Raw genomic sequence first — 10,546 nt, 5'->3', positions numbered from 1 at the left:
ATCTACATCAAACACGCAGAGCTCTTCAAGGTATTTTATTTTATTTTTACTTTTTCTGAGCATTGATAAAGCTGTTTCTGTGTTCATGTGGAAGGAGCCGTAATATATTTTGTGTCTCAGTATGCCGCTGATGCTCAGGACAAACACTGGCTTTCAGAAAGACAGCACATGAGAGCCACAGGTGGAAAGATGGTGAGAAAATTGTGTTTGTTTACTTTTTTTTTCTTCTAAAAAAATCAGTAAATTACAATTCTCCATCATCCTATTTAAACTGTTACTCTTCTCAGGCCTATCTGCTTATAGAAGAGGATATTCTTGATCTTGCCCGAAGTGATGACTACAAGTAAATAAACACATTTCCTTACTAAAAGACTTATAAATAAATGTTAGTATAAAAGCTTGTATCTGCCATGGAATAAAACGATTTAAACGATAATTGATTTTTAAACAACTTTTTAATTCAATTAAACTGTGAGGAAAAAAAGTCAGAATTACGAGTTATAAAGTCAGAATTGTGTTTTTTTTTTTTTCTTAGAATTGCATGATATTAACTGACAATTGCGAATTATAGTTCTCTCAGAGAGTTTTTTCTCTCACTATTCTGACTTTATTTCTTGTAATTGCGAGTTTGTATCTCACAATTCTGATTTTATAACTCGCAATTCTGAGAAAAAGTCAAAATTGCGAGTTTATATCTCGTAATTCTGACTTTATAACTCGCAATTGTGAGTTTGTCATGCAATTCTGAGAAAAAAACGTCAGAATTGCGAGTTTATAATCTGACTTTATATCACAATTGTGACTTTATAACTCGCAATTGTGACTTTATATCATGGAATTCTGAGGGAAAAAGTCGCAATTACCTTTTTTATTTTTTATTCAGTGGAGGAAACAAGCTTCCATATGTTAGTGGGAACATGCATCATCATATTTTCTCTGAATTCTTAGGGACTGTCCTGACTTGAAGCTGGATGAATTGAAACCATTTACAGTGCCCATTTGGATGGTGGAGAAGATGCAGAAGGCAATGGAAGCACAGAAAACAGAAAATGATCTTGTCATGTAATGCCAAACTCGCCAGGCAAGTCGATAGACCACGGACACTCCTCAGTGTTATCAATTTAGCATAACTGAAACTTTTTGTTGTTTGCTTGGCGATGTACACTGTAGGCCCAGGCATTAGGATCAAGTTGCCCAGGAATTGTTGTGTTGGAGGTTTATTTGGCAAATCAAATTTCCACATTTCATTTCATGGTACAGATCTGATTCCGTTTTTTTTTTTTTTTTTTTTATCAAAAAAGGTGTGCTTTTTCACGAATTTGTATTTAAAGAATTAAATATCTACTGAGGCACATATATAGAGCCTTAATGACTTTTTAAATTCTGTGGTTAATAGGCATTTTGTATGTTTGTTTTGTGTGTGTTTTTTCCTGCACATTTATTGTATTTTTTTAACAAATAGATTTTATGAATTTGTCATATCTGCTTTAAAAGGGAATGTACTTGGTCATTAATTTCCCCCCTTATTTCTCGCTTTTTAAATATACAGCTTTATTCTAAAGAACAAAAACAAAGAAGCTACTTCCTCTAGCAGCATCATTACACAATGGAGCTGTTATTTTTACCCAAGTTTCTTTTGTAATCTTGAATTTAAAAAAAAAAAAAAAAAATGAAAAACTTGACTTTTAACCGATTTTCTGTCTTATTAAAACTGGGGGGGTATTTATGTTATTTTCTAAATGAATTTCATACCTGTTACACACATGTCTGTTATATAACTGAATATGTATGTATGTAAATTAATTTACTAATAAACGGTTTGTGCTAAATGGTGTTTTCAAATTAATTCTCATCAAAGTTGTAGTGTTCGCATTTGTAAAAGTATGAGCAGCAACAGAAGAATGACTCATACACCTATGCTCACACTAGTCAACGGTTATAGACACGCCCACCTAGCTGTATCAACCAGTCAGATCAAAGTGTTTTGTGCCTAGCTTGAATGCTCATTGGTTGCTATGCGATCGCTTTGTTCGTAATCTGTGCTTTTGATTGGCTGAAACGGTGATTAGGCGGAGAATTCCGTTTGTCAACCTAAGTTTAAACAGGGGGGCGGGATGTGATTTAAAAAATTCGTTCAAGCATCGGTTAGTGTTGTCGACTCCACTGAACACAGCCGGTAATATACATCATGTCAAATAATACTGCTATGAATTTATATTTAAAGTTGGATTCAATACTTTTTAATAGATTGCTGTATAAACGAGTTTGTTTATGATTTTATTAGCGCATTCGCCAACTCGATAGGTTAACTGACGAGTGGGTTTTTGTTGTTCCTATTTCAGCTTTAGATAACTCAAGATCTGTATTCGTTGTTTCGTAGGTTTTATAAATGCTCGTATTTTATTAACATTAAGTTACGTAGGTTCGTTTAGGTTATGTATCTGCTATATTATTAGTAACTTAGGCCTTTACCATCCAAATGAGAAACCGTTTAACATTAACGTTACTCTTTGAGCACAAACTCGAAGCATTTCAGTCTTGTTCGTTTTGTCAATTTATAAAAGATGAATTCGATTCAGCTTCATGGGTTTCCATCGACTGGTTTAGTTAGTTTAGCCTGGTTGACGAAGCTCGCTATCGCAATGTGTAACGTTACAGCGTAAACGTGTTTTCTGTGATCGATGTGCGCATTTATAAATATATTTTCCTCATGTCCCACGATCTCAGATCCGACGATGGCCTCTCAGAACATGGACCCCGCCGCTTCAACAGCAGCTCTGAAGGGCAGCGAGACGAGTACAAGTGTGTCGAAAGGATCCGTCACTAAAAGGTTTGATTGTCCAGATATTACTTTTAAATTTTGTGAAACATCGTAACGTTATGTGCGACACACACATCATGGGCCATTCTCTGAAAGAAATGCAAGTAGGATTTATATCGGTAATATTTTCATAACTTGGAATCAATTCTAATGAGATCAATAAGATATCCTGTAACAACTGGATTCCCACAATTCCCATAGCCTTGTTTTATGCTTCTTTGGTTCGGGAAACATTGTAACTTAATCTTTATCAGAACAGAATTTGTATTGAAATTGTGTTTATAGTACTGGAATTAAACAATATCACGTGAGCAAGTGTAACGTTACTGCGGTTCTGAATGTCAGTGCGATTGTGATTAACTTGTTTATTAAACTCGCAATGAAAGCAGAGAGTAACTTGTCTTTCTGAGTCTGACCAAAACTGTTTATTTATTCCCCTTTCTGTCAAAAATGGTTGCAAAAGAATTCAAAGCATCAAACTGTGTAATGGGAGTTTCAAAATCCTTAAAGTTTAAATGCATTGTGAATGTTTGTTATTGGTAATCATATTGGTCCTATCCAGAGCTGGAATGTACTTGTTTATTTCCTCTTAGGGTCCTTTTTTTCTGAAATTCATATTTCAGTAGAAATCTATTATGACTTTTGTGCCTAGGGGTTGCTAGTTTCTCAATTAGTTTCACTGGTGGTAATACCACTTTTAACACATACATTTATCTTGGCATATGAAAATGACACTGGCGTTTACATGCAACCAAATATTCCATTAGTGATCGGATTGACGGTTCAATCGGACTGAAGAACTTCATGTAAACGCCTTAATCGATCCAAATGAAATTGATCGTATTGAAAGGGGTGGTTTATTCCTTTCTAATCCGATCCAGAGAACATGTAAACACTTGATTGGATTGAAAAAGAAACTGAAAGGACTGTGCATGTGCAATGATGTAGCAATGGCGTAATTGAATCAAAAGGTGTGCATGTAAAGAAAGCCACTGAACAATATTAGTTTTCTTTTCAAATGAGACCTAGTGCTAATTCAAATTAAAGTTTAGCACTTATTCTTTTTATTCACATTAATGTTCAATGTCTCCCCTTTCCCTCTAGGCTTCAGCAAGAGCTGATGACGCTAATGGTAAGACCTTTATTTAACACAGGTATTCTGTTTAGTCTCTTTTAAGGGATAGTTCACCCAAAAATTTCTGTGATTTGCTCACCCTCAACCAGTTCCAAACCTGTATGAATTTCTTTCTTCTACTGAACACAAGAGATCTTTTGAAGAATGTCAGAAACCAAACAGTTGATGCATCCAATTGATTTCAATATAAGTTTTTCCATGATATGCAAGTCAATGGGATCCATCAACTGTTTGGTTACTGACATTCTTCAAAAGATCTCTTGTGTTCAGCAGAAGAAAGATATTCATACAGGTTTGGAACAACATGTGGGTGAGTAAATGATGACAGAATTTTCATTTTTGGGTGAACAATCCCTTTAACTGTTGTTTAACTCAATGCTTTGTGTCAATGCAGATGTCAGGAGACAAGGGTATTTCAGCATTTCCAGAGTCTGACAATCTCTTCAAATGGATCGGCACAATAGATGGAGCTCAAGGAACGGTGGGAGGAGTTTTTCTCTTGATGTCAGGAAATGTGGTTCTTGCATACAGTATACTAATGTAGGTTGTCAGAGTCCTGCATAAATCTATGTTTCCTCCCTGTTTAGGTTTATGAAGGTTTGAGGTACAAACTTTCACTGGAGTTTCCTAGCGGCTACCCCTACAACGCCCCTCGGGTGAAATTCGTCACTGCTTGCTTCCACCCGAATGTTGATGAGAATGGTTTCATCTGCCTAGACATTTTAAAGGACAAGTGGTCCGCACTTTATGACGTTCGCTCCATACTGCTGTCCATCCAGAGTCTACTCGGCGGTAGGTTCTGCTTTCACATGAGTTGGAATTTAAATTGATCATGATCTTCAGGATGTTTAATTGAAATTAGACAACACAACAGGATTTCTTTAATTCGACAAGTTTTGCAACAGTATGATTTCATAACTTTGCCAATGCCTATTTATCCCCTGATACGTAGAATCCTTTAATTAAGGTCTTAATTAATTTGAGGTGAACTACTTTTTGTTAGTGTATATAAAGTAGCATGTCTGTTTTCTGATTTGGTCTTTAAAGTAATTTACCGTTGTACTTTTGAATTCTTGTTTTTAGAACCAAACAATGATAGTCCAATGAACTCTGCAGCTGCTGAACTATGGGATGACCAGGAAGGTAAGAGAACATGCCAAAATGAAGCAGTTGTTTGAAACTTTAGTGTTTTTAGAGAGTTATGCCATAAACTGACATGTTTCAAATCACTTGTTGCAGCCTTCAAAGCCCATTTGCACACAACCTACAAGAAATGAACAAATGTCTGCCTCTTGTTTTACCTGTTTCTTGTTCAAATTCATAATGTCAATGTTCTGTAATGTCTTTGTGTATATTATTTCTGTGTTGTATTAAACTTGCCTAAATAAAATGCTGAATGAAATGTGCCTAATTATTAAAATAAAAAAGGTTGGAAATAAGACCATAATTTTAAGTTTCCTTTTTGTTTTATTTTTTATTTTTACAGTATGAAGGCTTTCTGGTGAATAACATTGCCACCATGTTCAGACTGTCTTAAAGGAGTAGTACACTTAACAATTAAAATTCTGTAATTTCTCACCCTAAGTTGTTTCAAACCTGTATGAATTTTTCTTCTGCTAAACCCAAAACGAAGATATTTTGAAGAATGTGGGTAACCAGACAGTTGATGGACCCCATTGACTTCCAGAGTATTTTCTTTCCTAGTATTGAAGTCAATGGGGTCCATCAGCTGTCTGGTTGCCGACATTCTTCAAAATATCTTCCTTTGTGTTCAACAGAAGAAAGAAATTCATACAGGTTTAAAACCATTGAGGTTGAGTAAATGATGACAGAATTTAAATTAAGTGAACTATTCCTTTAAGAACTAGATTGACCAACTAGCTGTTAGTCGATGGGTAATCAGTCTTACTTTTCAGATTCAAATGAGACCAAGCTACTTTATTTATGCCCAGTCTCAAAGGTAAAAAAAATAGATGACTGACTTGTAAAACTTGTAAAGCATCTTATGCAACCAGCCACAGAAAATAATTATAGTCTGAAAAATGATCAAATTGAAGGGTTTACAGGGTATGATGGTTAACAATTTAATCTGTTATTGCAGAATTCACGTCTCAATTTCAAAACTTTGTTCACCCAGTTCCTTAACTTAGCTGAGTAGACATAGTAGACAGCCTACTTTGCAGTTGTGGTGCTGGCAACAACCTGATATATTATTTTGAGACACCACCTCCACTTCCATCATGTCCTCCAAACTTTCATCCTCTTCTTGCCCACCATCAGCTTCTTGTGTGGGTTCAATAGACCACAGTGGCACGTTAACTCTCTGGAACATTTCTTCAAGCTGAACGTCAATCTCCTTTATGTGGGTCTTCAGGTCTGGTCTTTCCGTCTCCTCTATTGATAACCATGGCGTCTGCACCATCGCTGCTCGAGCTGCGACTTCTGAAGTTCCACCTGCATAACCTGTGTTGACAAGGGCTTGTCGATCTTTGCGCTGGGTGAGGGGGAATATCTCTTGCAAGGCTCTGACCTTCTTTAGGTCCTGCTGGAAGTTTTCCAAGCTGGACAAGAAGATCGCCCAAAGTCGTTCAACCTGTTCTTTGTCCTCTTGTCCTTGCTCCATTTCTGTCAGCAGAGCTAGCAGCCTCCGGTGAAGCCCTGAAACATGAGTCGATCAAGTCAACTCTCGACAGTTTGAATGTGGCGTAATTGAATATGGCCAGCTGATGTGCAGAAAAATACTGAAAGGAGAATGTGAAATTTCTGCACCGCTAGCGTCACCAAACTGATTGCCTTTTATTTTTTAAGTACTTGTACTCCTTGTCTTTTTGTTTCTGCTTGTCCTGTCTTACCTGAGCATATTTTATGAGCTACTATCCTGGTTTCATCCAGCTCCTCTCTAAGGAAGCTCCCGTCAATGTTGCTCCCCAAGGAGGTTGCCATTTGCTGGAAGCAGGCTGTCACTTTACTCAGGGCGGCATGTGCCCGTTCACTTTCATTCACCTGCCTCTTTCTGGTTTGGATCTCCACCACTGACTGCCGCCAGCGATTCATTACCACTTGTGTTGTGACCAACCTAAACTTGGCAGAATATTAAAGAGTTATTGTTGGTCTTACAATCTCAGAATGGGTCTGGCCAATTCTTAACTAAAATAATTTGAATGATAAATTGGCATACTTTTTGTCTGAACTAAATGTATGAATTTTTGTTTACTTTTTCTAATCTAAGTCAAATGAATAGACCATAACCATATCTTTTTACACTCATAAATTATTTAGCTTTCATTGCAAACTTGTGCCTCGTTTTAAAACCAAAGTATAGTTCTTATTTTACCTTATTTCTAATATCATTTTGATATAAGTTCAGACTAAAGGTTACATGTGTTTGCATTTGTACACCAAACATTTTACTGAAAAAAAAAAAGCCACTTACAGTTAACTGAGCCTCAAAGATATCCGTGTGATTTCATAGCCCTCTGAAACTTGCAAGCTGTTTTGACAGTCCTGTTTTTCAGTGCGATTACATCCGTTTGAGACACTTCTGCCAACCTCCTTGTATTCGTATGCTCACCTTACTTTTTCCAAAGCTTTTATAGAGGCCGGTCTTCAGGGACACTTGTTAAAATTAGGCCCAAACCTTGCAGTCCATGCTCCCAGAATACCTTGCGCTGTAGATTATGTCAAGAGATCTTTCTTTTTCAGAAAAAAAAAACATACAGCATTGGGAGGACAAGATTTGAGATCAAGAGATCCATGCATACTGACTCTCTATGTGCGGTTGTCTGTGTATATATATGTGTGTGTGATAATGTGTGTGCTGTGCACAATGGTTTCTGTGAAGTTAATTGTCCACAGGGAGAGTGTATTGTATTGTGGAGGAACAGACGGGGATCCTTTATTGACTCTCTTGTGATTACTTGGGCTTGTTTGAGAGCTGTGTGTCGCTTGATCCAACACGTACGCTCCCATGGGTTAAGTCTCCTGAGCAACACAAGAATATTAGTTCATTCAGTTAGCAAAACAGCAAAGCTGTAATAGGCACTCATAATTCCTTAGTCATAATTATAATCTGCTTCACACTCAAAATTGTGATGTAGGAGGGTATTCCTCGTATATAACCCATGGTTTATCAATGGCTATTATATTTTAGGAGGTCAGTTGCAAAAGGAATGTATCCTTTTCTTGTCTTTTCCAGAACTATAATCTAGCAGTCTTCAAGTATGGTAAGTGCACTTGATAAGTTTTATCTATAATTGAGTTAGATATGGAAGAATCTTTATTGAATATCTAACAGGTGGCTTTAAAGTATTTGTTCATTCTCATAGCAATGACAAACACAAAATCACTTATTTTACATATACATTACAGCTTGGCCATTGACATGCCTTACAAAGGCAACTAGGAACTTCAACGAGAACATTGAGACAATGATTAAAATTATACCACAGATAGATAACAGAAAATGAACAAATTCATCTAGAATTATTAAACACATCCTGTGGTTGTTTCCATAAAGTGTGGAAGGACTTCATTCTCTGTTGCGTGTTAATTATATCACAGTTGTTGAAGACCCATTGGGTGAGCTAGACGTGATACAAAACCACAGCGTTCTGATGCAGTCCAAAATCAATACCCGCAGCTTGCGTTGGTAATCAAGCTTTAGCTGCTAAAGACAAGTATAGTTGGCCCTGCATAAAATGTGAGGTGATTTACAAGGAGTTCACTGGTAGATGCTGGTATAGTGAGGTGGGGTGGGAAAAATGTGGTGTCTGGGATTAACAGATATACATCAGTCATTTGGCTTTTGTTCTTTTACAGGTCTTGCTAGTATCAGCCTGATGATCGTAGGGTGCTATGTGGCGATGGCCTCCATGATCTCGTGGCACAGACATTGGCAGAAGCCATAGAATATGCAAAGGACCAGGGTGGAGGGCACCAAGCTGACCAGGATCACTCCCATCGTGAGCTGCTGGATCATCAGCAAGTAGATCCCCAGTGGCAGCGAGCTGAAGTACACCAGGCAGAGGAAACCCATCAGAAAGCGGGGAACCGAACGGGACGTCCAAGCCCGACATTTCTGCACGGGCAGGTGGCAAGGCAAGGAGTCCAAACTGGCTGGCCGATACAAGCGCACCATGTTCAGCATGCTCATAGATTCGGAGGGCTGAGACTCTCCAGGGACTTCCATGATTGTGATGACGAGGCAATCAGAGGAGCTGTGGGCCTGCTCTCCTCCACTCAGGCTGTTGGGCGTCAAAAGGACCTCACCGCTGGGTACGGTACCACTCTTACGAGCCCGGTCCTGGTAAGTCAGAATGGCCAGAATGTTGCTGTCGTCTTGAAGAAGCCAGATCTCCTCGTCAGGGACGTGAGTCTCGTGGCGACAGAAGGGGCAGCTGATGATGCTCGGAGAAGAGTCCAGCTCCACCATCTTCTTGAGACATTTGGCACAGACGCGGTGCAGGCAGCTCAACACCTTGGGCTTGCGGGCCCGGGTGTCAAAGCGATTGTAGCAGATCTTGCACTCCAGTTCCTCTACTGTGTAAATCACAGGCGCCTGGGAGCTCTCGGTCTCTGAGTCGGACTTCAGGCTCATCCTGAGAGATGAAGCGCCAGGTGTGAACCAGGTGCGAATGTTCAAATTAAGCAGATTTTAGTGCGCTGTAGAAGCAGCACCTGAGCAGAGTCCTTGGTTGCCTTTGTTTTTCTGCTTTGTGTTTGTTTTTCACCAAAAAGCATTGCTTAAATGAACTTTTACAAGACCTTGCAGCACATAATGCTTATTAGAGGTCCGAACAGAAAGCTTAACACAGTGTACATGTCCATGATATGACACCCTGATATATTTATGACAAGCTAGAGATACATACAATACAGAAATTCAGTGCATGCTAAATGAGTATCTTCATTCACTGTTCGCATGCAATTCAGAAACGTGCGTGGGTTTTTCCAGCCTTTTTTTAGAGAAAGACAAAAGATAAATAAATATAGTTGACACCAGAGAGGTCCAAAATATATTCCATAGCAGGGCTTGTTAAGCGTCTGCCAATTCCTGTGAAATCAGAGTCTGGGCAAAGTGCATATATTTGTGTTGTTATCCATAGTTGATTCTGGAATGAGGTGGAAGAATCGCAGTTTCAGATAAAGTCAGCAGAATCATCCTGAAAACTGATATTTTCTTTCAATATTGGCCACACTTGATTATGACCTTCAACTATGAAATTTCATATTGTCCTTGGAGTTCTTGAAAATCTTTGTTCATTCTGCAAAAAAGCAGAAGAGACAGAGGCGTTACCTAGATACAATAAGAATGCAGTTGTTTCAAAAACATCAAAATTTATGTTAACACTTTGCAGCAGAAATGAAGAACGTGGCGGAATAGCTTGACACCTAGACTTACCTTTTGTGAGTAAAACCCCTGTAATGTCATTGAGCCAGCACTGCTAAAACCCCCTTATATTCATCAAGCCCTTCCTATCAGGCGTATAAAAGTGTCAACATAGGGGTGGGCGTGTGTGAACATGCACACTGCCCTCAAAAAACAGTTATAGTTGTCCTTTCCAGTATTCAGATTTATGGTTGATCATTGA

The 10,546-nt window shown here is 38.3% G+C and overlaps 4 protein-coding genes across 8 annotated transcripts in view; 2 read left to right on the top strand and 2 right to left on the bottom strand.

Annotated features, from left to right (window-relative positions):
- The window catches only part of LOC130104151 (deoxynucleotidyltransferase terminal-interacting protein 1), a 6,093-nt gene extending 5,005 nt beyond the window's left edge, over positions 1-1,088 (top strand). For all 3 annotated transcript variants that reach the window (XM_056270601.1, XM_056270599.1, XM_056270600.1), the window contains exons 10-13: positions 1-30; positions 121-192; positions 288-343; positions 949-1,088. The exon at positions 1-30 is cut by the window's left edge and continues 31 nt beyond it. In XM_056270601.1, the coding sequence (XP_056126576.1) occupies positions 1-30; positions 121-192; positions 288-343; positions 949-1,066 (276 nt within the window). In that variant the 3' untranslated portion in view covers positions 1,067-1,088. The remainder of the gene's footprint in view (positions 31-120; positions 193-287; positions 344-948) is intronic.
- Positions 1,089-2,113: 1,025 nt separating this feature from the next.
- ube2c (ubiquitin-conjugating enzyme E2C) lies at positions 2,114-5,403 on the top strand. 2 transcript variants are annotated; one of them, XM_056270609.1, is made up of 7 exons: positions 2,114-2,144; positions 2,728-2,830; positions 3,926-3,953; positions 4,351-4,437; positions 4,544-4,748; positions 5,040-5,099; positions 5,196-5,403. In XM_056270609.1, exons 2-7 carry the CDS (start codon positions 2,736-2,738, stop codon positions 5,231-5,233), a joined length of 513 nt encoding a protein of 170 aa, XP_056126584.1. In that variant the 5' UTR covers positions 2,114-2,144; positions 2,728-2,735; the 3' UTR covers positions 5,234-5,403. The 2 variants fall into 2 exon arrangements, with proteins under 2 accessions (XP_056126584.1, XP_056126583.1); XM_056270608.1 differs by having other exon boundaries at positions 2,125-2,176.
- A 699-nt stretch (positions 5,404-6,102) lies between these two features.
- Positions 6,103-8,022, bottom strand: zgc:109913 (regulator of G-protein signaling 9-binding protein). Of its 2 annotated transcripts, XM_056270606.1 has the most exons (3): positions 7,390-8,022; positions 6,809-7,032; positions 6,103-6,614 (listed from the first exon to the last, which is right to left on the bottom strand). In XM_056270606.1, the coding sequence occupies exons 2-3, from the start codon at positions 7,008-7,010 to the stop codon at positions 6,103-6,105; spliced, it is 714 nt and encodes a 237-aa protein (XP_056126581.1). In that variant the 5' UTR covers positions 7,011-7,032; positions 7,390-8,022. The 2 variants fall into 2 exon arrangements, with proteins under 2 accessions (XP_056126581.1, XP_056126580.1); XM_056270605.1 differs by lacking the exon at positions 7,390-8,022 and having other exon boundaries at positions 6,809-7,117.
- A 189-nt stretch (positions 8,023-8,211) lies between these two features.
- LOC130104154 (E3 ubiquitin-protein ligase RNF182) lies at positions 8,212-9,586 on the bottom strand. The gene has a single exon (XM_056270604.1). The coding sequence runs from the start codon at positions 9,550-9,552 to the stop codon at positions 8,809-8,811; it is 744 nt and encodes a 247-aa protein (XP_056126579.1). The 5' UTR covers positions 9,553-9,586; the 3' UTR covers positions 8,212-8,808.
- Between the last annotated feature and the right edge of the window lie 960 nt (positions 9,587-10,546).

Source organism: Rhinichthys klamathensis, unplaced genomic scaffold, assembly GCF_029890125.1.
Source record: "Rhinichthys klamathensis goyatoka isolate OS25496 unplaced genomic scaffold, OSU_Roscu_1.1 h1tg000303l_1, whole genome shotgun sequence".
NCBI classification, from domain to species: Eukaryota; Metazoa; Chordata; class Actinopteri; order Cypriniformes; family Leuciscidae; genus Rhinichthys; species Rhinichthys klamathensis.
The sequence above is the reverse complement of the archived record's forward strand: the minus strand, read 5'-3'. Positions and strand labels throughout refer to the sequence as shown.